At 40.5% G+C, this 27,712-nt stretch overlaps 1 protein-coding gene across 1 annotated transcript; it reads right to left on the bottom strand.

The window, feature by feature from the left end:
* Window positions 1-1,712: 1,712 nt before the first annotated feature.
* keap1a (kelch-like ECH-associated protein 1a) lies at window positions 1,713-17,367 on the bottom strand. Its single transcript, XM_010740470.3, has 12 exons — window positions 16,978-17,367; window positions 10,575-11,406; window positions 9,107-9,306; window positions 8,847-9,003; window positions 8,338-8,430; window positions 7,583-7,729; window positions 7,362-7,468; window positions 6,760-6,889; window positions 6,368-6,564; window positions 4,319-4,524; window positions 3,647-3,823; window positions 1,713-2,417 (listed from the first exon to the last, which is right to left on the bottom strand). Exons 2-12 carry the CDS (start codon window positions 10,785-10,787, stop codon window positions 2,239-2,241), a joined length of 1,806 nt encoding a protein of 601 aa, XP_010738772.1. The 5' UTR covers window positions 10,788-11,406; window positions 16,978-17,367; the 3' UTR covers window positions 1,713-2,238.
* Window positions 17,368-27,712: the final 10,345 nt, after the last annotated feature.

Here is a 27,712-nt window from a genome sequence, read left to right as displayed (position 1 = left end):
GCTTCCTTCGCCCTGTGAGCACACTTGTAAAAAAAGGGGAGCTGTGTGTTGACACATACTGTACTGTCACTTACGGTATTTTTAATCCCTACACGCACAAACTGCAAACTCTGTTACGCAATGACTGACAATCAGATCATCTCTATTTAGATTCACTCACTTCCCATGTTCATGTATTTGCATACGATTAGCTGTGTGCAAAACTTCCAAGAAAAGACTCTTAGTGGCACTTTCAGGGCCCAAAGTTTGTTTTTTTTTGCCAGTGCGCAAGCAAAGTGAGATGATTACAGAGCGCTTATTGTTAAGAATTAACCAAAAACCTATGTCCCCTCACCTCCTCTGAGTCTCTCCCCTCCAGCTGTGCAACTGCTCAGCATTAGTGCAGCAAGCATGCAAAAGATGGACTTGTACAACGAGCTACATCTGCATGTGTACTAATTTTCCTCCGCCGAGTCTCGATGGAAGGCAAATCTCTTCCCGCTTTACAGTGCTACATCTCTTTCTGTATTCCTCTACCCCTCGTGAGACAATGAAGGCATTGAGGCAAATCTGTTTCCACAGCCTGTGAGTAAGAGACAGCCAGCTTTGTTTTGCACGAGCGTGCGCATGCACACATATGCGTGCGTGTGTGTGTGTGTGACAGATAGAAAGAACGAATGTGTTTGTGTACGGACACACGAGTATTTGTGTATCCATGCGCAAATGTGTGTGAGATGCCTGCGTCATGCGTTTGCCATGTGAGTCACTTGCTCTTCTGTAGGGGCTTTAAGTAGTCAGTAAAAGGCCCTCTTGCTCCCTCCATCTACGAAGGCCCTGAACGCACTAACCAAGAGCTCTACTGCTGCTTCCTCCTCTGCTCATCGCCCAACAGGTTGCTCTGTCAATAATGAACACTCACAATGCTCCTGTGTGCCCGTGAGTTTGAAATCTGAAAGGGAGGCAAACATGTGGCCACAATCACCTGCCTATCTATTATTCCAGTAAAAGCTATAGAGATAAAAAACAAACATGAACGCGCTCCCTTCGCTGGCGTCTCTCTTCTCTGTCAGAGAATCTGAACATGATGACACACGACTGAAACGGCATTTGAATAATAGCTCTGTCCAGAACTGTCTTCTTTTGGCGGCCTGCTGGGATAATTGCAGGTGAGGCATGGAGGAGATAGAGAACAGCAGCGCCGAGAGAGATAAGTAAACACACAAGTGACGTGTGTGGTTGATGACTAACGCTGTAGTGACTCCAGTGCCCCTCTGTCTTTCTTCAGGACTGCTGGAATAAAGGTTGCCTGCCAGCTCTAATTGTTCTCCCTGTGCCATAAACAACATGGACAATCCTAACAGGATATCACTGCTCATAGTGTGCATCACACATGTTGGTCCTCTTTGTTTTTTTGTTTTTTGAGCTTATCAGTGTCTTGGGAGATCTTTTAGGGTGCTTTTCTTTTCCATGAAAAAAACATTTTCATGTGGTGGCGTGCAGCTGTTTTTAGACTTATTCCACCATCTAGTGGTAGTGCATGTGCAGTTACATATTGGGGTTACACACACACACACACACACACACACACACACACACACACACACACACACACACACACACACACACACACACACGCGCACATAACCGAGATCACAAGAGGTCAGTAAAAACACTTATTGGCGTGAGTGCATATGAGAAAAATGTGAATTATGGTGCAGAAATAAAATGTTTCATTTGCACACGTGATTGATTTTTATTTTCACAAACATAAAATATTGTAAATGCACAAAAAAACAACAACAACAATACAATAAAATAAAAAAAGGCAGTTTTGCGGTGAAACTACGTTGGCACAAAATAAGTGCTCGTTCAGACACAGTGAGAGGCAGAGATACGACACAAAGAGAGGAATTAGAAATGAGGCCACTGAAGGACGTTCAAATTACAAATAAAATTGAGCACAGAGATTACAAACAGCTGTGGAATAACATTATTTAATTAAATAGTACCATTACTTGTGTGTATACCTGTAGCACCTTGTTCGTTGTGAGGTCACTGTCACTGCTACCAGAGTTTTTTTCTGGATCACTTGCTCCTCCTGAGCGTTCCCATACGTGCGGCGCTGCGGCTACGGCGAGGATGTATGAGGAGTTTCCATATAGGAATGTCTTATTTATTTAATGCACTTCACCCTCTCTTGAAAAGCAGCACCACTTAACGATCAAATCTAACACCTGAGGACTTGAATCCGTCCTCATCCTATGTGGCTCCGTCCTCATCCTCCTCTTGTTCTGGCAGGCTGCCGGGACAGGGCTCCATGGTAACAGCGATGCCCATGCCGCTGCGTCCAACAGGCATGTCGGTGACGCACGTCCATTCATTTCTTTCTGGGCAGTAGCACTCGACGCTGGACAGGAAGCCTTGATGGTTAAAACCTCCTGGATGGACACACACACACACACATACACACACGCAAACATGTTTAGGTTGATTAACAGCTTCATGTTTAATGAAGCTGTTAATAAACCAATTAGGGAACTGTTTGACGGTTGTGTCAATGAATAATTAAATTTGATTATTCTGTGTTCGGTCGTAATTTGTTTCTTAATTTATAAATGGATTAGCGAAATGATTTAAAAAAAAAATTTACTTTTAGGTTTTTCAATTGATTTTGATTTTCGTGAAGTGTTTTTTTTATTTCTTCCTAATCTGACGTTTCATTTGCCAGCTGCTCATCTGTTTACTCTTGACATCTGAACCATACTTCACTCTTGTTTAATTAAACAACGTTGAGTCATTGTGCCACGTTAGAAATATAACTGCGCAGCACAAACTGTAGTAACAGACAAACTCCTGACCTAACTGTCAACTAATTAATCAGAATAACTGAATGAGTTAACAAGCATGTTTTTTTAGTGATAGATGCAGAAGCTTCTTCTAATTTGGACATAATCGTATGATCAACTCCAAAATAAGGCATAAGTGTTAAAAATATATGATCATAACATTATTTACATTGACATTTAGCCGATGCTTTTATCCAAAACGACGTGCAAAACCGAAAACAATCTGTTTGGGTTGATTGAAGGCGCACCACCACGTTCTGGATCATCTGAAGGGGTTTCACTGTGCAGGCTGGGAGGCCCGTCAGGAGGACGTTAAAGTAATCTAGTCCACAGCCTCTATCAGGAGCTGGGTAGCATGTTGAGTCAGGTAAGGCCTGGTTTTTGTTATGTTATGTTGCACGACCGGGCAACCGAGGCAACATGACCAGAGAAGGTTAGTCGGTCATCGATCATGACTCCTTAAGTTTCTTGCTACCCTGGTGAGGGTGAGAGACTCATGAGAAGGTACAAAGATACATTAGACTGTTCATGTACTGTAGTAATGAGTGATGGCAAACAAAACAGGCTTTGGGTTCAGACAATCAATGCTGAGCAATACAAGTGTCATTAAGAACTATATAAAGAAACACCCCGGAGCAACACACACACACAAGAGATACTACAAAATAAAAGAGCTGAATTAAAATGAAATATTTAATAAAATAAAATGAATAAAAATAAATCTAATGGGCGCAATGAAGTGAAGCATGTCGCTCTTAATAAAAGATTATCGATCATATATTTGTGTTGTCTCTTACATTTTGATTAATGATATAACTAACCAAAAGCAAAGATGCGTCCCTGGTGGACCGTGACTCCATGTGCACTGCGACAGTACTGCATAGACGCCCTGGGCTCCCACTGGTTCCTGGCTATGTTGTAGCGCTCCACGGTACAGAGCTGGCGCTGCCCATCGTAGCCTCCTATCGCGTACAGGTACGAGTTCAAACACACCAATCCTGCAAACACAAACAGAGAGGAAACTTAAAGAAACACTTAAAACAGTGGTTGCCATTGCCGAGTGGCAGCATGACCCACCTTGCCTTTGTTGGTTTAGGTTGTTCAGATTATCATAAGGGTGAGAATATTAGGGTAATCCAATCAGAGTCAGGGTAGGGTGGGTCATGACTTTGCCATACTTGGAAAAAAGAAGGCGAATTGGACACGGCCCTGTTTCATGTCCAATAAATCAGGTCGTATTAGATCAGTGCACAGACAGGCAGTCCTACACTTATCAGAGACGTTTCTGATACTGACATCAGTATCGTAACAACTCAAATATTGTGTTTGGCACTTTCATGCAGCACAAGGCTAGGTGTTCCCCTCTGTTCCAAGGCTTTATGCTGGCTGTAGTCATACATAGTCAGAAAGTTAGACTATGGATAAACTCGAGGATTAAGAAAAACACACACATGCACAATCGAAAACCATTCTTTTGACACACACACACTCACCCAGTCCACTGCGTATAGTGTTCATGTGTGCCAGCTGGTGCCAGGTGTTAGTGTCAGGCTGGTATTTCTCAGCAGTGTTCCAGCGGTTCTGCCCATCATATCCGCCGACCACATACAGAGCACCCCCACACGCCGCCACTCCAGCACCCAGACGAGACACCGACATCGGGCAAACAAAGGACCAGCGATTAGACTCTGGATCCCACCTGCAAAACAAACAGGTGTAGTCAATGCAATGATAATCTGTTGACAGCTCCTAATGATATTATACTAGTCAATTAATATAATTGAATTAGTGTATCAGCGGTGCAAAACTTTAAATGGTTCAGGGAGCAGTGGCTGCGTGCAGGAACCTTCTTAATCTACATGAGCCAGTCAACTTTAAGTAGATTAGGTTAAGCTGGCAACCATGTTTGGAAACTATTTATTTAAAGCCAAAGAGGTTGTAACACCACCGAGAGCAGACAGAGACAAGAAAGACGTCTCTAAATCCATCTGTCTTTGGAAACAATGTCGTCTTATTTACCATATTTAAAAAGGATTAGCTCGACATGACAAATAACCTTATTCGCATTCCTGCGATGAGAAGATTGATACCACATTTGTGTTTGTCTGTAAAATGTGAAACTACAGTCAGGAGACAGTTAGTTTAGCTTAGCATAAAGTCTTCAGGTAGGGGGAAACTAGCTTTGCTCTGTCTGGAGTTGAAGAAAAATCTAAATCTAAAGTTTTCTAATTAACACCCACGTCTGTATAAAAAACAAACTGTAAAAATAATTAGCTGTGGTTTTATGGGGGGGTTTACGTGCTGGACTATTTCTTGTCCGGAGGCAGTGACTCACCACCTGTGGAACCACAACGTTTTACAACGTTTTGTTCAGAACAGAACCGGCTAGCTGTTTTGATTTTGGTCTATTTTATTATTTCATTATTTAACAGACATACGAGAGTGGAGAGTGGTATCAATCTTCTCATATAGCTGTCAGCAAGAAAGCAAATACATGTATCTATTTTTTAAAATACTTTTAATTCTGTAAACTTTGTTAATGCAAACAACGTGCGGTACAACAACAACAACAACAAAGAACTGAATTATGACGAGGCGGGTTGGACTCCAAGTTGACTGACCGGTTAATGATTAAAAAAGCCGTTGCGTCACTTCTCACCACTGGGTGTATTATACGGCTGTAAACCTCTGATAGGAGGGAGGTTGATATTACATAAGCTGTCCTCATACATTGGCAAAGTATCACATCCACGTCACTTCTTGGGTCATTGTGCTGATACTGACCCCGTGCTCTGAACCCTGAAATTACTACATGTAAACTGTACTGTTGAATCTCTTACATGTTGCTTGGGTTCGTTTGGGAAGGATCCTCGTGAGAAGAGGCTTTTACTGTGACATCCATTGTTTCCATAAATGCTCTAATCTCCTTTGATGTGCTTCTTTATCAGCTTTCATTATATTTAGCAGCTCCTCATGAAAAGACTTCCAAGCGGCGTCTGATGAGTTCGAAATAATTCTCTCGCGACTAGCATCTTTAAGAAATCTATACCCTTCAGTATTATTGAGGTTACATTTGAAGCACAATTCTTTTAATATGGAAAGAAATTAAGCCATTTCATCTTGACCTTTTTTTTTGCTGTTAATTGATTGAAGCTGATCTAAAACAGCGTTAAAACTCCTCCCCGCTCGGCGGTGGCATCAACAAGATGTAAAGCATTCCCGAACAGATCGACATTCCTGGGTAGTGTGTCTCAACATGTTCTGATATAACCTGTGTTTTTGTCTAATTAGGCTAAGAGGAATACCTGCGAACTTCTCGACTGCTCTTTAGGTTGAATGGCAGCTATTCATTTCAGCTCTCTCGTGCCATTATCTACACTTAAACTGAGGTAAATGCACTTAATCCAAGAATGTGTGTACAGGGAAGGAAATATGTGTTCATTACATTCATCTTAGTACATAATATGTCATTAAAATCTAATTACATCTTGAGTGCCTAGTCAATGAATGAATGAATGAACTCCTCCTCAGTGATGTCTCACCTCTCCACCGTGTTATGATGCGTTTGGCCCTGGGAGCCACCGACAGCGTAGATGCAGCTGTCCACCACGCCAACGCCGACCCGGTTCCTGGGGATGTTGAGGGACGCTCGCTGACTCCACTGGTTGGTCATAGGGTTGTAGCAGCACAGGGCGCTAGACTCTGGGTTGTTTTGAAGCGACAGGTTTCTGCCTCCAACCTGGATTCACCAGACGAGGGATTAGGACAGGTGGAAGATGACAAATTTGGAAAAAGAAAGAATGATTAGAAATGTGCCAGTGCAGTGACACATGTTCCCACATCTTATATCATAACATTTTATGTCGTTATCCCATGTTTGAGTGTTTTTAAAATAGCATTTCACTGGTGGTTCGACATAATTGATGCAACTTACAGTGTAGAGCAGTCCAAACAGCGTACAGGCTCCCAGGCCGCTGCATGGAGACGCCATGTCAGTCAGTTTGATCCAGACATTCCTCCTGGGATCATAAGCCTCCATGGTGGCCAGTGAATGCTGATGATATCTGAACACAGACATGGAAATGGTGAGCAAGTAATTCACTCCAAATGATCTCTTGATTTGATTTCAGTGACTATAATATGCTGGCATGCATGAGTCAGTCGCTGTTTCTATATACAAGCCTTAATTACTTAAATTAAGAATGATATTTACAGCCACCGGTCAAGACTTTTTGTCAACATATAGTATTCTACAGTACATAGAGGAGTGCATACATGAAGCCAGAGAGCAGAGCACCTCCATAAGGAAGAGTGAATGACCTCCTAGCAGCCACTGGGTGGCAGACTGAGACACATTCTTGATCCATAAGGTGCTTTGTATTTAAATATCACCAGCTATGTTTGCTTTGACAAAGACAAGTACAAGTTGTTGTGTATTTTGAGTGGACATCTATGCTGCGAATGTATCTCAGATGTATCTCAACCAGTAATGCACTGCAGAATAATGTCATCAAGGACACTAAATGAGATAAATACCCGCCGGCCACATAGATGAGTTGAGTTCCACGGTTAGGTGGAGGAGGAAGCTTCCTCAGTGTCATATCCTGGAAGATTTTAGCCAGGAAATCCTTACAGGAATTAGCCTGGAGTCAAGAGAAACAGGAAAATTTAAAGAAAAAGTAAAGTATTGAAGCTTTGACTGAAATGTTAACAAGTAGAGAAGAAGAGAAACCTCATCTGTCCAGGTTGTAGTTTACCTTGCTGAGGATAGGGCAGGACAGGAGCTGGTTCTTGAGGAATTTAGGAGGCAGGGCGTAGATATGAACCGCATTCAGGAGGGCATGCAGGTACTGGGCTCTGCCCTCCATGTCCCAGCGGACCCAGTCTGTGCAGGCCTTATACACCTGACATGGAGTCGTTTAGACGTGTTAATATGTGGTTTGTTGCGCACGTCTTGTCAGAACTTGGATTAATAGCGTTAGTGCAGAGTTCTTGGGTTGTGTTGAACCATTTTAGCATTGGATGACTGTGATATGACTAGGGTTTCAAAGGGGTGGAAGATTTCTGGTATATTTCCAGGAACTTTCCATGAGACGTTAAGCTGGTGAATTTGGCAAACATTCCAAATCAGAGACCTTCCATGGGAATTATCATTCGTACATTTTCATATGCCATTTGCAAGTTAAATTTGCTTTACATCGAATGTATTTATAGCCCTGCTGTAAGCAGTGTGCTGCTTGCATGTGATTGAGGAATAGCAGAGATATTTTTTATAGTGTACTTGCACAAAATCTGGTTGTTTGAGTCAAGATTATGCTAAAAATATATATTTTCCCCAATTATATTTAAGTTCCCTGTTAAGGGCAAACCTTCACGTTTGTAAATTCACGGTTATTCCCACAAATTCCTGTTAATTCCCAAGTTTCCAACTTTGAAAATTCCAAAACATCGTATATACAATAGGCTTATCTAGGGCTACATACAACGATTACGATTACAAAACACCACACACCTCAGACTCACAGAGCACCTTCAGACTGTCCTGACCGATGAGCTCCAGCAGCTGGCAGTGAGACAGGCTGAAGAACTCGTCCTCTTTAGTCACCTAGGACACGATGGTACACAAGAGACACAGTCAGATAAAGGCATATCCAGAAATATCTAGTGAATGATATCCAGGAATTATAGATAAGACACAGACACAGAGAGAGCATTCACACACTTACAATGGTAGTTTCTATCACTTAAAAAAAAAAAAAAAAAAATACAGCGTAGGAGAGAGCATGTGCAAAGTACCAAAATACAGAGTTTGTCCTTGAACAGGGTGATGATGTGTACATGTGTCTTCCTGATTTTGATGGATGTCACAGTTTCAGTGGTTTCCTTCTTTTTCCCCCATGTGTTAAAGGCTCAATAAAATCCACTCTCACATGCTTATTTAACATAAAGCACGAATGACAGAAAGTGATTCATAAGAACATTTCAAACAGGAGAGCTTGTGTGTGTGCTTGTGCTGCTCACCTCATTGAAGTGTGTATTGATATACTCTCGTGTTCGCTGGTGCAGCTCTGTGCAGCCGATCTCCTCGGCAAAGCGGTCGATGCCGATGACGTTGGCAGGCTCCAGGTGCTTAGTGAGGAAATCACAACATGCCTTGGCCACATCCTCCATCTGATACCTTGTAGAAAACAGCAGAAAAAGGACAAGGACAGGTAAATCCTGAAAGATATAAAGTCTGAATGAGGAAGAATCTTTTTATGTGCCGCTGTTTATTTTTTTACCTCATAGCAGCCAAGAGAAGGTGCAGCACACATTTCTCTCCCACTGTGATGTGCGCGGTATAGGCGAAGTCTATAAGTTTTCCCACCACCTGGGGGCAGACATCACGCAGGGTGACCTCTGGGGCCTGGCACTCTTTGAAGCTGCTGGTGAACATCGCTCTGAAGTAGGCGCTACAGGAGGCCAGAACCACCTTGTGTACCTGGATAAAAGAAATAAAAGAAATGTACTTGAAGATACAGAAACAATGCATTTCTATAATTGACTGAATGACTGAACAGCCCTCTTATATGGAGGCATGCAAGTGACAAAATAATAATAATAATAATAAATAATAATTTACCATCACCAAGCTGACAATAAATTAAAAATTAATCTTTTTAAATTATCTTTCACTAGTTCATTTTTCTGTTTTTATGGAACAAATGTATTCATCATAAATCTATTCCTTTGACATTGTCTGGCCAAAACGTAACGTAAATGACAAAAGTATTATTTTATTTGAGCATAGTTTAATTGAATATAAATCAGGTGTTGAAATTAAATGATATTAAATTAACCGGGAGCTTAAATTATCCAATTTTTCCCAACACATTTCCCCCCTAGTTATATGCTAACGAGATGGTGTAGTTGCTGATTACCACTCCTTACTTCACCCTCTCCTCTCTAAGGTGAAGGAGAAACAGCAAGTCAGTGTTTAGTTTGTCCGTTCTCGGCGTCTGTAGTTCCAAGGTAACAAAAGATAAATATTCTTATTTTCAGGCGATTATACACCAATGAAACCATAGCTATGCAGAATGTATTAAATGTCTGCAATATTTTGTTTCACACACTGGACTTTTAACATAATGTGCACCAGATTTTTTAAGCTACTGAGCTGAAACTAACTTTCAATAAGAACTAAACCAGCCTGTGCACATAAAGCTAATAATCCACACCGCACTGTGTACTGTTGTAACTTGGGCTGCTTCTGACAGCTGTTCTCATTACTTATTATTCTGACTGATTAATAAATAACCCTATAAAATGTCAAAAGAAAAATATCCATCACAAATTTATTTTGTGTTCTTTCTCAAAATGAAAAATATTCTAATATATTTTTATATAATACAACTAAAAGCAGCAAATACTCAATTTTTGTGATTAAGAATTATTAAAATAATCAAAATTAAAGCATTTTGTTAGCCTCTTATTCCATGCTTTAGCATTATTTCTTGGGCCTGATGTGTAACAGTACGTACTGCCCTACACAGTTTACACAAAAACAATGACACTGTACATCGTGAAGACTTATATTGTATATTCTGTAATCTAAAGGGTTACAATTTATTGACGTATTCCTACATTTAGCGAGTTTCGGGGCTCTGTTTTGTCATAGTATTTTGTAAGTTTTAGAAATTTGGATTTTCTCTAGAAACAGTGAAACAAACATCCCACAAAATGGCACAAACTGATGAGAGGATGTCTCACCTTGAAATCCACCGTCCGGTCCTTGTATGTGACATGCAGCACCAGGTCACACAACATCTCCTGCCGTCTGAATTCCTCCATGACTTTCAGGGATTTGGAAGCGTGGGTCTCCACCGCGTAGTCAAGATACCCAGAACCGTGCATGGAGGGGACTGCGATAGCGGAGAAATCAGAGTCGCGTGTGGGGCGTTTCTTCCTCACTGGACAATGCATGCTGGGGGGAAGTGATTACCTGTTCAGTCTTGCAGCCTTTTACAGCTCAGAGTTCTTATCCCATTGAGGTCAGACTTTCAATAGAAGAAATTCTTTTGGTTTTTGGCTCCAGTGATCAGATGTCCACAGTTTCTCCATTTTCCCTCGAATATAACACAAAAATCTCTTCAGTAAGAAGTCATTTCACAAGATATTAGGGATGCAAACCATCGGTGACCTCAGTCATAGTCAGCAGGCAGAGAGAGCAGACCTCAGAAAAAGCCAGCTGCTACATAAAATACGTTCAGCTCATTTGATTCTCTGCACAAATGCGGTCGGTAAACAAACTTGCAAACTGGTCCCTCATCCACAGATCCAAGCTCCAACATGGCTGACAGCCTTTGAATCAGGATCCGGCAGTTCCCAAAGCAAGGAGTCAAACCGTGAACATAAAGTCGTTGTTGATCCAGATTTTACAGGTTTCAGGGTTTTGAAAGCAATCCATTCTGACAGTTCAGAGAGTCCTCTGCAATTTAGTGCTGCACAGGAGAAGAGGAAGTGGTTCACAAATGCATGCAACTGCACAATCAGATGTATCCTGGCCAGGATTTCTCTAACCACGACTGTTGTGACGCTTATCCTGCAAAAGAAAACAGAAAAAGAACAGACAGATTGAGATGAGATCAATGATAGATTGTTAAAGAGTTGTAAAGAATGTGAATATGACGTTTTCCCCTTGCGTATGTGTGCATATCTGTGTGGAGAGTGTGTGTGACACACAGTTTCACTTCCTTGCTGCTGAAATAGAAAAGACGTATTCAGCTGAGAGCTGCTTCGTGCCACAACTTTCGCCCGAGGAAATGGTCTCTGTGTTTTTTTTAGTTTGGTTAAACTTTTTACGAGTAAAACATCCTCGCATTCATTCTGTAAATGGATAATTGCTATTTTTATGTTATTTCATTTGTTCAGAGTAGTATTTATTTTAGTTTGGGGCTTTAATATGGAAACTACATTTATTTGGATATATACCAGAAACCTTTTAATTAAGTATTTGATCAATTAAACTATTAGTTTTGTTGTGGAATTTTCTATCCTTAGGTTACATGAGGTTACGTGTGGGCCTTGAGGTCCTCGGCAGTATTAGTTGTTTGGCTTTGATTGACAACAGTAGGTGCCGGTCTGTCTCAACACTGTGGTGTCCAGGGTCAGAGAGACCTATTGCTGCCTTCTTAGACATAACAGATAGCTTGCTGTTGACGTTCCAATCTGCATAAACAGACATCTGTGTCTCCAGACTAGAATATGCTGACAATAACACCTCCATGGGTAAAAACATTCTCTTTGACTAATTCTGGGCGTGTAGTATTTGTGGTGTTATCTTGGGGTTTAAAGTCGATCCACCAGGATGAGTTCGGCAGAACGTGAGACCGACTCAGGCACTTCTGATGAACTTTGAGAGTGTCTCTAATTCTCCTTGATCAAGCGTCAATAAATAATACAGCATAAGACACCAGAGGCTCCTGAACACTTTCTTCCTTCCTGACCTCACCATTGACCTTTGACTTCAGCAATTTCTCCACAACAAGTTTATTAAAAGAAAATTAATCTGCAACTATGTTGATGATCCATTAAACATTTAGGAAGTCCTTAGAGCAACATTGTGTTTTCTGGTTTTCCCTCTGAGGTCTGCTCCACTTCAACACTTTGTAGCTGCTGTTAGCTCAGTTTGTTAGCCGGGCTGCCCAGACTGTAAGCCCAGAGCACCACAGGTGTTTGGACCACCAGGAAGAGGAGGTTTTCAGACCTGGGATAGAACTAGAGCTGGGCAAGCAGACAATGCAAATGGGCTGAGCAGCCTCTATGGACATAAAGATGGAGGCAAAAAGACTGAAGTGGACTTTGACAGAAGAAAACTAAGAAGACAAAATGAGACAGTGAGCAGACAAGAAACCGCGAGAAGACGAGAATAAATCGTTGGCTGAAAGACAGACGAGCTGGGCTGACTGCTGTTGACAAGTAAGTAACATTAGCTGGCTGCTATGTCTTGTTTGCTTGATGTTTGGCTGTAAGTCTTTGTTCATAAGTAATGTAATCATATTTGCCAAGGTACAAAGTTCTGCTTTTCTTAGGCCTACATTATCATAAATTAAATAAGTTTTAGGTTATTAGTCGGACAAATCATTTGATGATGCCCCCTTGGCCAATGTGATGGCCAATTTTCATTTTCATTTTAAAGATGAATGAAGAAAATTGTTACAATCTATGAAAATGATCTGTAGTTACAGTCTGGTTCAAAAACAAGCCTGATAATATGTCCGTCAGGAGCATTTCAAATCTTTTTCCTCCGGCCAGAGACTCAAAGTGTGTGAGTCACACAGGTGTGACTCTGCAGACAGCACCTGGCTGACAAACACGCATTTGCACTATTTAAAGAAACAAAAGTTATGATGGGTTTCCTACCAGCTCATCTCTGTGCTGACTGGAACCTGTTTGACTGTCTGTCTCAACATCGGACATCTGACGCAATATTATAGCATTGAATTAAAAAGCAAATAACCGGTAAGAGGTTTCCAAACACGGCTTATCTCTGTTATCTTGGCATCCCTGATTAAATCGCACATTAACCCCCTTCATCGTCGATAATCCTAAAATTAGAAAATGTAAGCAAAGAACAGGCGTAAGTGGTTCTCAATGTGTTGAAAGTTTCATTGTAAGATTTTTATTGTTCAACTCGGGTGCCCGTAGAAGATGTAAGCGCTGCAACTGAGTTTCACGCAATTACTGTATATGGGTGTAAATGGTGCACCTGTGTCTAATAGAGCACTAATTAAAGCGTCTCATTGGATTCTTGTCAATTAATAAGCCCCTCGGTACAAGTGGAACACTCTCAAGCAGTTAGCAGACAGGAAAATGTGAACCAATGACTGCAGCGTGACTCATTCTGGATTTTTTTTTTAGACGTGTATTGATTAGGTTAAGAAGAGAAATCAGATTACATCAGCACAACACATATCGAGAATATGTTTATCTGCCGTCCTGCCTGAGTTAGACAGAGCAGTGGTTCACAACCTTCCTTCTTCATTGAGTAAACAGACGACCCTTGACGAGGTGACGTATTTTATGGATATTTCACATTATTATATTCAACGCATGTCAACCACAGTACAGATCAATGCAATAACTGCAGGAGGTTTGTGTCGAATGCATGATTTGGATGAGTTTTGAGCAGATTATATCATCAGGGATGGTGAATCTATGATATATCTTTAAAGTTTCTCTCTTAAATAATAATCTAAATGTAGCAAAAATAACAATTTCATCTTCTTCTTTTCATTTTGTTCTGTTTCTGAAATGCTGAGACACAGATCGACTGTAAGTAAGTTTAAAAAGTCTTCTTACACGAAGGCCTTGCGACCCTGTCAGGAGCGCCAGGCACTTAAATCAAAAGCTCACTCTCTCACTCACTTTATATCTCAGTTTCATCTGCACACATTTATTTATGGAGCCAGCTTGTCTTTATACTAAGCTAAGGTAACCATCACCTGCATGTATGTAGTTTCATATGTACTGGACAGATGTTGAGAGTGGCATTGGTCTTCTCATCGAAAGCAAATTAAGCATACTTATTTAATATGAATATTTACGTTACAATATTTGAGAATTAGCTACAAATTCCTGAAGTCTAGGTAGTTTAACCACTTGTATTTGTGTCTCTTTACTCAACACCGGAGCAACCGCACATCCAGCAAACATGAAGTCTCTGCATACCACAGTGGCTGCTACAGCTTGAAGCAGAACAAATCAGCAAGAGCAAGCAGCTTCTGCTACGCTCCCTGTTGGCTACAGCGCATTTATCTGTGTAGAAGCCCCTGAAATCAATAGCAGTGGATCCATTTTTAGCATTGAAAGAGTCACAAGCGACAAAACTTCCCTCTCCCTTAGAGAAGCACTTGAAAACTTACAGCAGCTTTTAATTTCAGACTCATTGTTTTGGTTATTCTGTCCTGCCAGCATCTATCAGATAATGTTTTGGTGTCTGTGTTGTATCGAGCAAAGCACGAGGAGGTTTACTGCTGGTTTGGTCTGAGAGAGTGCAGCTTTGCAGAGTTGCACAATCAGATCCGTTCAGCCTCGAGCCTTTTTCACTGGTCATATGACCAAAAGTGTGAGACACAAAGGGAGGGTGACCAATGCAAAAAAAAAAGAGAGGAGAGATTTTACAACATACAGAGAGTAAGGCAGAGTAAAACAAAGTGGGAGATCGGTTCATGGAGGGATTGAGAGAAAGGAAGCGAGAGTCATTAACACAGCAGAGTTAGTCGGTTTTTAATAAAGGGCTATTGTGCTTGGATATGTCAGCCCGTCCAACTCTCCTGATCTGGCTTTAAGGAGGTTAACAGTGAATTACTGTGGACACAGAGCACAGAGCTCGCCTGCTGTATAAAGCATTTCTCATGCAGGAACACCGTGACACTTGGTTCTAAACCAGCAAGCGGAAGGAGATCGTGCAGATCGCCGAGGCTTTGTTGATAAAAGATGATTTCTGTGGTGTTCATCAGATTAAATTTGTACCTTTGACCTTAAACATAAAATTAGTTTACCATAAAGAGGCCTGACTTTATGCAGAACTTGTAAGAATAAACAACAGAGGCAGAGAGAGGCAAAGTTAACCATTTACAGACAGTTTATGTTGGCAGATGGTCACGCCAGCATGCGCACTCAGCTTTGACCCGAACATACAACACTGTCCAACATACTACAGGACTCTGTATCAGGTCATGCCTTCTCTTTGTGGACACGTGCTGTCAAAAAGAAAATCTGCTGAGCTGTAATGACCACACACCTTTTTGTAATGTTTTGTAACAGCAGATCTTTTGCCGTGTCATCTCTCAGCTGCCCAGAGCTGACTCAGGTCAAAGGTTGCTGATGACAAACCTTTTACTCTGAAAACGCTCTCCAAGAAATCCTCACAGACGCATTTATAAGAATCAAAACCGCAGGAGACAAAGTCCAGAGCCGCGTTAATAAGACATCTGATGGTCAGAAACTTGCTGCCTCCTGACCATGAACACACCAGATCAGAAACACTTACACAGCGTGGCAGTTTATCTGAACAACAAAAAAGCCTCTTTGTTATTTGTGGTTAAAAGTTTACCCGTGTAGATTTTTAGGAACAGCTGATTTATTGACACATGCTCGCTTATTGTGCTCCATCAGGGCCGGACTAATTGTCTCAGCTCCAGGTCATTTCTGTCCCTTTCCTTGATAATGAATGATGTTTTTATCACTGAGTGATTACAGGTCTATAGAAACCTGAAAGATCTGTGGCTATTTCGATAATCAGTTCATCATATCTCATGCAAAGATTTTAAGATTAAAATATTTTAATGTTCCAGCTTCTCAAATGTGTGAATGAGCTCCTTTTTGTTGTCTTGAAATTACGGTGAATCTCTTTATGTTTTTGGATTGGTGGTCAGACAGCTGAAGATGACACATTGGGCTCTTATTTTGACATCTTCATCATCTAAGACTAAATGTTTCATCAATAAATCAAGGGAATAATCAGAGGATTGGTCACATAGTTTCAGTCTTAATTGCATCCATCTGTCAGTTATTTTATCAAAGATGAACATGTGATAGTTGTTTTTGATTAGTCGATTAATGGTTTGATCTATCAAATGCCAGTGAATATTGAAAACTCTACAATTTCACAAAAAGTGATCTTTAACTTTCTTATTTTGTGTTTGACCCTTAAAAAAATGAAAGATATCTCATTTGAATTAAAACATTTTGGGCATTTTCGCATGAAAAATGATTAATCGATTACAATTGTCGCTGTTTTTTCGCATGAAAAATGATTAATCGATTACAATTGTCGCTGTTTTTGTGATGAACTATTCGATTAATCGTTCACAGCTTCACATTTTACTCTTTTGTGAGGATGTTTGAGAGACTCAGCTCTGTATGACACATAAAACCGAAGAACAACGAGCAAAAGTTTCAATTCCCTTTTAGGAGTCTGCGCGCCGCTGAGGAAATTAAAATAATAAATTACCGGATATGTTCGAGTACAGAAATACTGCTAATATTAGGAAGTCACAGAAGATACAAACCATGTCTGAATATTACATAGATTTTCTATCTTCCAAAGGGCGCGTCCACTTCACATACGAAACTGTTTTGGTATGATAACAGCTGTCCGTTCACTCACCTCGTTAAACTCCATAATCACACCAGAAACACCAGATCACGGGGACTTTTACGCACGACTCGCCCAACCACAGGAGGTCTTCCTCCGGCCGCTGAAGCTTTTTCCTCGGTGCTGTCAGGAAACCAACACGAGTTCACGTTTAAAAGTGCGCAGGGGATCTGTGTGTGGAGTGTCGCCGCTGTTCTGCGTCGCTGCGGGCACACGTCCAGAAGCTTGTGGGGAGAAATATCTGCGCCAAATGACTCTGCAACTTTTCGCTGCAAAACACAGTGCGGGGCAGTACGCATGCACAGAGACCTACATGGCAACAAGTCAGGAGCAGCATTCCTCAAACAGAAACTGAACCTCGGCCAGAGCAAAGCACAGCTTCAGGGATTATATAACAGTTAAACTACTGCAACATGTAATCAATCCCTCTCTGTGCAACCGCCCACACATTCAGAGGAACTTCCACAACAACTCCTTAGGAAATTTTTACTGATGATTCATGGAGAGGAATGAACGCCTCTGGACTGCCCTGATGAAAAATCCTGGCTGAGGGTCATATTATATCTTTCAACAAACAGTAAATCCCATAACAAAGTGTGGAACATTTAGGGGATTATAATGATACTGTGTCAACTGATAATACTGCATGAAAATGTTAAGATTAGAAACAAGAGCAAACAGAAAATCACTGGTAACAGAACAATGTTTAGAAGTACAAATACATACATTATGTTTTCTTGTGTAAAACATATGAGAGCAAACTTTTATTACAGAAATCAGAAGTTTCTTTGGGATTGCAGGTTCATTTGTCCAACTCTTCCAGTGGAGAACGATCCTCAAAGTGACAGGCGGTAGTAGAGACCAGTTAAACCTCCTAATAAAGACAGTTGGAGAGATTTTGGTAGCTCTTTATGCAGCCACTGTCCAATACGTTTGTTTTACATGTTTCCAAAAAGCAGAAAACAAAAGAACAATCTATGGAAGGACAGCATCGACTTCATCATCTATATTTCCCATTTCTGAAGTTTAATTTAGGTTTTTTAAAGGTCCAGTGTGTAAGATTCAGGAGTATCAATTAGCTGACAAAAAACAAACAAACACTGACTTGTTATGGCCTCAGTGAATTTCGTAGTTTGGAAGTAGAGGGGAGGCATGGGTGAGTATTCATCTGGTTGCAATCTGCAACTTCACTGCTAGCAAATATTTTTGAGGGGTTTTGAACTTTTATTTTGAAAGTTGCAGCTGACGAATGACAGGAAAGTGTGGAGAGAGAATAGAGAACAAAGGGCCACAGGTCAAAATCAAACCCCTTGGCCGATGTGGCAAGGCCTGAGCCTTTGTGCACTGAGCCCACACTCTACAATCCTATAAAATGTTCTAATTTTCTTATTACAGTGTGAGAGTTCACCTGAGCAGTCACAGTCCATTAATCAGTTTTTTACCCACTCGTCTTGGTCATCATCACAGAGGTGCCCTTATTCTTCCGCGCGGGGGATTTCCAGGTGTTACCACACCAGCTGGGGAGATGTAATGCTTCGTTCAAGCCTAGATCTCCCCAGGGTCTCCTACTGCGCCTCCTGACTGGAAATCCCCCGAAGTGAGGCAGACAAAAGGGCAGACTACAGCAAAACCACCTCAAATGGTCTGTACCATTATGCATCCATCATGCATTTGGCCGCTTGAGCATTTAGGACCTCTTGTGCATGCTGAGCACAAAGATTCATTCTTGGTTAATTTAAAATATGATGAAGATCATTTTGTCAAACTAGTATTTCCAATGTACAATAAAAAACGATGCACCTTTAAATTTGGAGGTTTTCCGATAAACTGAAGGATTATGTGTCATTTTATTGAAAGTTGTCCCAACAATCAGATTATCTAAAACGATGCATTTTCACAAAGCTAGTTTTGTCTTCTGCTCATGAAAAGTTTCACAGGTGAGCGTCATCGGGGGAAGTTGTTCCTCTACACGCTCCGTTGCAAAGATTAAATTACTCCAAATGATCCTCTGACGGTTGACTTGATCAAATGAATGAGTTTGTTTGATAGGCTGCCACTCAATATACACACACACAGAACTGCTTTAAGAAACATATGAAATGAAGCTTAAGAGCTTATTTCTTTTGTGTTACCGTGTCTGATGTTTTTGTACTTGAGATACATAAACTCTCCATCATTTTGCAGCAACTCACTGAGTATTTTTTCTATTTGGCATGAGAATCTGACTCAAACACATCCAGGACTCGTATATCCTGTTCATCGATATCTTAAAAAACATGAGAGGTGACAAGCCACACCTGAGGCCTGAGGCAGACAGCCAAACTGAACATGCTTGACTTAATTCCAATAAAACAAACACACTCACTGAATCTAAGGGCAACAAATGGGTCCGGCTCCATGAAAAAACTCAATCACAAGCTTTTCCCTGTTCTTCAGAACCCACGCAGACTCGTTTAGCAACTTCCTAACAATCTCTCAATTACCTGTGATCGAGGAAGACACATTCATTACATCTACAGTACATCATCTTGACATTCACAGGCAGTTTAACATGTGACGAAATGATAGGAAGTGCAAAGATTGTGATAAGAGGCTCAAGTCAGTGGAAAACTTCACTTTTCTTTTGTGTGAATCCTTGTGAATATCTTCACGACATCTACAGTTTAAGCTCTTCATTCGTGTCCTCATTTAATTATAGCTGCTGTCTCAACCCTGTGCCAGTTACATATGGGTGTGTTATTGCACCGCAGCATATTTCCGACAGTGTCATCTAAGGTGACATTCTAAAAAATCTACATGTTCTTCACACCTCTCACACCACGCGGACCAAGAGCATGAGACATGAAAACAAAGTGACTTGCAGAAATGAAGCTCCCTCCTTTGTCTCTTCTTTCATTCATCACCTGCAAACAGTCTTAACTTAAACAAACATAAGTCTATTCCTGGTGCAATAAAGATATAATTATATTTATTTTCTGTGGAGAGTCTTTTTTTTTTTTTCCCCCTGTCAAAACCTGGCACTTTACACAAGATGCAACTCAACCACCAACGATCTGATTGAAGATTGGAGATGTAACTCCACACCTCGAGAATGATTCAGTTTCAGTTCCTCTTTAAGACTGTTATTTAAGAGTGTTATGTTTAAAGGTGTTATGCAGTAAATATAAACAGAAAAAATGTGCTTAAAGGTCCAGTGTGTGTAATTTAAGTAACATTCTTATGTTGTCATTAGTGTGTCATCACCTGAAAGTAAGAATCGTTTTGTTTGTCATCTTAGAAATTTACAAAGGGAGCGAGTCCTCCATGTTGCCCCACCATGTTTCACCATGTTTTGTGTTTTTACATGCTCCTACTGTATTCAGCTAGATGCCAGTAAATCCACAGAGGACCTTTAAATGATCAAAAACATCAATAAATGTAGATGGAGTTTGAACAAATTCAGACTTTCCCAATCTGCGTCTTAGTAACGGACATTTTCTGCCAAAGTTGGAGAATTTTTAAGTTATTTCACTCTGTACTTTTTTTTTATTTTATCCGTGCTTTCCTCACTGGTTGTGATATTTACATGCAGCCGTCCAAATTCAGCAATACCTGAATTTTAATGATGTTTGCTCAGACTGGATGAAACCAGATGAACTCAACAGATGTTTTCTGAACTTAACTTCGCTTGTTGTTTGTTTAATATTTCCTGTCAGAAACCAGTGTTACGAAATACTTGTTTGAAAGACTGTTTACTGTCTTAAATTTTAGTTGAGGAAGGAAGTAAAATCTTTCCTGTGTCAGTAAACAGTAACACCCAGACAGTGATGGAAGATCTTTTCCCCTAAGTAAAAGTAGTTATACCAAAATATCAAAAGTACTCATTACTGAAATGTATTTTTGGTAGCACTGGGTCAGATTACTTATTACAAATTACAATGCAAACAGTCTAATCTGATTCATTGAAAAATATTGCAGCTTATACTACGCTACAAAATGTTGTGTCTGATGGTAATATGTCCAGAAATGAAAGTCCGATGTGGAGACGGCTGCTGCTTGAAACTTCCATCTCAACGACACTCAGCACTGTTATTTTTTCTCTGACCACGTCGGCCACAAAGTGGAGCACTTGTCCAAGAAACGCCGTTTGTCTGACCAGACGTCTTCCACAAGTTAATAGAGGAAAAGTTTTTAAATGTTTTAAAGACATCATTAAAAATCAATATGATAACTATAATATAAAGGTGTAAGCAGCATTTAATTGTTGTTGTTGGCCAAAGTGGAGCTAATTCCCACTGCTTTAAGTATTTTTATGTAGTTTAACTGTTGCATGTAGTTTAGTTTTAGAAATTATACTCAAGTAAAGCATAGAACAATGTCAAAGAAAGTATTTTCAGTGACAAACAGCTTCTGTGTTTCTAAAGGAGCAATGCACAGATTAACAGCGAGGGATTTTTCACTGATACCTGTTTTGAAAATGTTATAAAATGCCGTCATTTTGCAGGATTTTCTTGGGTTCCTGCGGTGTTTACACCTTTTTTTGCCCATGCATTGTGCTCCAGCCCATTTACCACCACAAGGAAGTGATAAAAGCACAACAGCACGATGACACAGCACAATCGCTGTCCTCATTTCAGTTCTTTCAGAGTTCTCCTTTTTCCTCCTGTACACTGACCTGTGAACTCCTTTCATCACCTCCATCCTTGACTACACGTAACCTCTCCTTTCATCTCTTTTATTCTCTCTTAACACATGTCCAAGTGTCTTCTAATTTATCCCTCTTTTCTGTTCACAGCAGCCAGTACAGAAGTAATGAGAGAGGACTTTATCTTTAGATTATTCTTGGCATCAGATTTTGCAGCTCATGACGTCCAACTCCAACAAAAATCGTGTTTTTATTTGACTTGATGTGATAATGCTGCCGGGTTCTTATCAAAGCTGGTTGTGTTTGCAAGAAGAACTACAGGATTTTATTGCCCTTTGTGTCAGTTTGATAATGAGAGGGAGGTGACATCTTGCACTGTGAATGTGCTGCCCTCTGCTGTTTGGACACAGAAACACAAGCGAATGAGAAAAACACTGACAAAGTGTTAAAGGGGCACTGCTGATCCTAGATCAGTTTACGCATGAAGAGGACACAGCCTTTGGAGACAGTCGTACATGTCTTCTGTAGGTCTGGAAAGAGATGACCAGTGGTGGAGGAAGTAATCAGATACTTTACTCAAGTAAAAGTACTGATACCACACTGTCAAATTACTACATTACAATTCTGTAAAGTAAAAGTATGTAAGTATTATCAGCTAAACTTGTAATGCGAAAACGTTTCCTGTCACTATATATTTGGGTTAAAATTACTGCTGCATTAATATAAACGTTACATTTTTACAGCTGTAGATGTTTAAGATTGAGCTCATTTTAACAACTCTATATGTTGTTGGTATCAGATTGTATAACATCATCATATGTTTGTCGTATGGTATCTCTAAAAAGTCTAAAGTTTTCATGTGTTTTCAGCTTTGTGACAATTTATTTTCCAGCTTATCCAACAGGGTTTTTTAAAATAGTTTGTTTATCTGAAGAATTTTCTCAAAAAAACAAAACAAGAACTTAATCCTTCAGTTTATCAGAAAAACTCAAATTAAAAAATCCTCAGAGATGTGTTGCAGTGTAACTATAAAGTTCCACGTTAAGTACAAACTCCACCACTGGTGACGTGTAAAGTTTTAAAAAAATATCTCAGCTTGGACTTTTTTCAGAAAGCCTGTGTAGACAAGCAACACTCAGACATAAAAAAATAGATTTCATATTTAAATTATAGCCTGACAACATCGTAATAGTGTGCTGGTTAAATGTTTACCTGTCTTCAAATGATAAAAAAGAGTCTGTCTCTTGATGCACTACAAACAGAATTAAGTACATTAAGTCAAGAACTAGAATTTGTACAATTCTGAAATACTTTAGTTGAAAATGTAAATTTTCTGCTATAGTCATCCCTTTTTGCTGCATTTCAGAGCTAAATATTCTACCTTTTCCTCCTCTATATTTATCCGATAACTTAATGTTACTTTGCAGATTCAGATTATGGATAAGAAATATCACCAACAAATGAAATATGATGTTTTCTTATAGGTTAAAGTAAGATAAGATAAAGCCACCCAGTAAGGTAATTAAAATGAGTTCCACCTTTAACAGCTGCAAGATTAAAGAATTAAAGAATCCATGAATAATCATAATCCAATAATATTACATCACTCTGCATGATGAGCACTTGTATTTTGGTACGTTTAGTATATTTTTATTCTAATACTGTGGAAGTACCAGAATATTTCCACACTGTGGTTTTGGAGTACTTTTTCCACCACTGTCCATGACAAGTACAGTAAAGTTAGTCATCTATAAAGGAGGTTCATGTGATGCGTAAGAGTAACATGTAAGAGCTGATAACTGTAAACAAACAGCGTGTCGATTCAGTGACAGCAATAACTACACATGTCAAATGTAAGACTGTCTTTCTGTGTAAATAATGAAGCTGTGTGGCGACGCTGAGGACAGCTGTCGCGTGGCTCACAGAAAATAAAGAATAAATGTTTCGATGTAGCATTTCTGATCACTTTTTATGCTTGCTATGAAAAGTTCAGCTAATGTTACAACAACTTAATTATGCTCAAAAGAATATAAGGGGAATAAAAACAAGATTTTTGAGGAATACCTGGAATCTGACATAAACATATTGTTGTCACAAAGCTATTGCACAGAAGCAGACTAGCCACCCACACACCTAAGAGTTAAGAGAAGAATAACTTATATTTTTCCCCAAATGCATCTTTAGTCATATCTAAAAAAATATATAGTAAAAGTGCATATACCCTGCATTGAATTTAATGAGAGTTTAATCTCTCTATCTTTGTACGAACATAAATATACAGACGATCTGAGAAGATCTAATTTTTTGAGTCTTGAGTACATACAAATAATTATACCTACATATTTTAAATATTAAAAAGGGAAACATTAATATACAGTAGAACAATGAGTTAAAACGCCCATTAAGTGAGCTACATCAGTTAATTAAAAATTCAACTTTATGTAAATCATCAACCTCATTCATCTGCGTCTGGCAAATACAGGTCAGGTCATGGCTGTAATTAATGGTCCATAAAAGTAAGAAAACAAAGATGAAGGTGTTAACGGAGCGCTCATCGACACCATGCCAACTCTAATAAACAGTCGCTGCCTGCAGAGTCACCGTTCAACCCTCAGAGCTGGAGGATTCCTCACACTAAGACCGTAATCCTCTCTTTCCCCATTCTATGGCATTTTAATGCGGTGATGCGTGATGCCCATCACCAACAACACATTGGGTCCAGATGGGAGGAGGCAGAAAAAGAAGGAGAGAGAGAGAGAGGGAGAGAGGGAGAGAGGGGAAACAGAGACAGAGAGATAGAGAGAGAGCACGGTTGATGTACATCTGTCATGCATTATTGCGGCGAATGCCAGCGCTGCTATCCTGGCTTTAGAAACTATGTGAGGAGGGGGTTGATGGGTCCTCCTTAAATCACAATCTGATTCCTCCTCCTCCTCCTCCTCCTCCTCCTCCTCCTCCTCCTCTTCTCTGCCGCCGCTCCTTTTTAGTGACTATATCAACACACACACACAAAAAAAACATTGTCTCTTTCTCAAACATCGGGCGCTTTCTTTCTGTCTTCCTCACACACACACACACACACACACACACACCAACATGCACACACACACCACACACTATCCCCCTATGAATTCCTCAGGAAGGAGTCAGCCTTCTTCATTCCTCTGGACACAACTTTTCCTTAACAAGGTACTGATGGTCTTGACCTCCTCTTCAAACAAACCCTTCCCTCCAATCAGGGAGGATTGTGGAGCAGGGCTCAGCCGAGGCCTGTGGGTATTACAGAGGAAACGTCCTGATTCTCCTTGATTACTCCCTCTCCCTCTCTCTCCCTCTCTCTCTCTCTGTCTGTATTCCCCCTCTTTCTGCCCCCGCTCGCTCTCCAAAATATCTCTGTCTCAGTGGCTTCTGGCTCTCCTGTTGTCTCTAACCCAATCTCGAACTTTTCTTTCCTGTCTCTGTCTGTCTACTTACTGTATTTTCTTTCTCGTCTCGCCTGCATCCATCCCTCTGATTATTCCCCCGGTTTGCTATTCCGGGAGTTTTCCAGCCTCTTGATGATGAGCTGTTTATCCACTTTGTTTTAGGAGAACTTACCAAATTCAACAAATCCTTCAATCAAGACTTTGAGGAGGCAGCATTGCACTGTGTGCGTGTTGGTTTTCCACAAATTGACGTGTGTGACAGGCGTAAAGCCATGCAATGTGCACGTCGTTAAAATAAATACCGCTTAAAATCACATTAGAAATATTGAATTAGGTTAGAATAAAACCTGACTTTTACTGAGCTTTGCCAGGAAAATTTTAAGTGTTTTTTTTCTCTCTGTAAATAAAAAACACCAGAAGAAACACAACATGTTTCATATAACTAATATTGATCTTGTCCATGGCATGTTATTCTAAAAACTGTATGAACACCAGAAAATCTTGCAGACCCCAAAACTGTTATTGTATTTATTCTGTTTATGAGATCTTTTGTTTAAATTCTAATTATTCCACAGATGTAAGAGTGATACAAGACTTTTAGGAAACACATTCATCATTATAGATGTAATACTGTGAGAAATATTACATAAGTGAAGGAAAAAACATTGTTGCTCAAAAGACGTTTATCTGTAAGATCAAGAGATGTGTCTGTTTCTTATATTTTTAAGGAAATATTTGTAAAATTTGGTATAAAATTTTGGTAAAATTTTATGTTAGCAAGCTCGACTTTGTTTTTAATATAAAATACTTTTACCACTATACTATTAAAAGAAATTTGACGGTGCATCAGATGTTTTCTTCCAGGACAAGAGTGGAAAAAAATATGACACTGTAACATCTAAGGTGCGGAAGAATCTAGCAGAATTTTATGAGCCATAATTTTTTAAAAACATCACACTGGAGCAGATTTATGATTTCTTAATGTGGTTTAACGATTAAAGCCTCTCTAGCATGCTGAAACATGTTACAGCCATGCTGCAGCAGCTCTGTGTGGCTGTACTGAGGAATAACTGTGAGCTAAACAGCTCACGGTGACTATGCGAATATTTAGCTGGTGTAATGTTCACAGTGACTAAATGCAACATGCAGCTGAGGCTGATGGGAGTGTCGATAGTTTTTCAGGTGCGTGTTCATAAAACCAAAGCACTGAACAAACTGAAATTTTGGCATTTTTAAAAGGTTATAACGTGTGAACCAAATGTCACGGCAATCCATCAAATAGTCGTCGAGAAACTTTACACAAAGCCACAAACGTTGACGTCATGATGGCGCTGAAGGAAAAGCCAAGGGGGGATCACCAAAAAGACATCAGGAATTATCCTCTGGGAACCATGAATGGATGTCTGTACGAAGATTTCACGGCGATCTATCAAACAGTTGTTGAGATTTTTCAGTCTGCGCCAAAGCGGTAGAACGACAACGCCGTCCTCAGAGCTGCATTTGAGATGGATCAGCTCTGCACGGAGAACCTTCCTGTCAGACATGTGCCATTGGTTTACACCGAGCCTGTGTTCTAATGTTGTGGTTCCAGCCTAAGAGACGTAAAGCCTATTGTCCTCACATGACTGGCATTATTAAAGAGCAGCCCTCCTCATCCAACTTCAGCACCGCTTTAACTGCTCTCTTGATCTTTCTGACTCTCGCTGTCTCGCTCTTTGTCACCATCTTTACTGTGTTTCACTGCCTCTCAACACTTTGTCTCCTGCTCTCTGTATGTGGTGTTTTGGATTAAGGACTGTCTGGTTGGAAGATGTGGTATTTGAAATGGCACCGTGTGTGTGTGTGTGTGTGTTTGACTGTGTGGCACGCATTCGTGCAAGTCTCTGCATGCATGTGTAAAAGGGGGGCCTGCAAACATGTGAGAGATTACATATATGTAAATGTGTGCGGGCATGAAAAAAACGGAGGACAAAAGCGGCATAAAACACGCGAGCTGAGACAGTGGCAACGTTTTCACAGACAGGACGAGGACGGTGACGTCTGTCCGTCATAAATCAACTATTCTAACTATGACACTATGAATAGGCGTCCGGAAAGTGACACAACAGTGTCATGAAATTCTTTTCACATTTCCTGGACAGCAACGGGAAGGCACGAGCGGGAACTGCCCCTCGAACAAGAGTCCCCTCTGAGCGAGGAGAAAGGGGGACATTGTGGGCCGGGACCCAAAGGTCATCATGGCTGTTAGGCTCACGCTTCGCCTGGACTCGCGCTGACTCACTGCTGGTCCAACCGCATGAGGACCACCAGGACTAACTTGTATACGTCTTGGGCAACCATTAGTCAAACATTAGTCACGGTGCCCATTCAGGTGATGAACATTAAGAGAGTTTCTGTTCTCCAGACACACTCCAGGGGCCCGAATGTGGATTTCTCAATTCCACTGTGACCTGATGTGATTGCATTTCCTCTCCTTGCAGTGTGCCCCTTGCTCTCCGCTCGTCTCCAGCGTCTGTCTGAGTGTCAGGCTTGGTGGATTCCTGCGTCAGAGGACTCCCACTAAGATGTTGACTGGCTCAGCTGATACCGAAATCACACCCGAGGGCAACGCTTCTACTGTGGAAAAAATGTTGAACTTTTGCCTTCTTCTTCTGTGGAATTTTTATCTTTAGCTTTATTGGATTTTCACTGTTATCTT

Source organism: Larimichthys crocea, chromosome XXIV (genome assembly GCF_000972845.2).
Source record: "Larimichthys crocea isolate SSNF chromosome XXIV, L_crocea_2.0, whole genome shotgun sequence".
Classification (NCBI taxonomy): domain Eukaryota; kingdom Metazoa; phylum Chordata; class Actinopteri; family Sciaenidae; genus Larimichthys; species Larimichthys crocea.
The sequence above is the reverse complement of the archived record's forward strand: the minus strand, read 5'-3'. Positions and strand labels throughout refer to the sequence as shown.

What these genes read in the sequence shown, in the direction of transcription:
- keap1a (XM_010740470.3), bottom strand. Translation starts at nt 10,787, where the DNA reads ATGCATTGTCCAGTGAGGAAGAAACGCCCCACACGCGACTCTGATTTC. An exon ending in TCAATACACACTTCAATGAG is followed by an intron (nt 8,431 to 8,846) that starts GTGAGCAGCACA and finishes ATCGTGTCCTAG; the next exon opens with GTGACTAAAGAGGACGAGTT. An exon ending in GGGACGCATCTTTGCTTTTG is followed by an intron (nt 2,418 to 3,646) that starts GTTAGTTATATC and finishes GTGTCCATCCAG; the next exon opens with GAGGTTTTAACCATCAAGGC.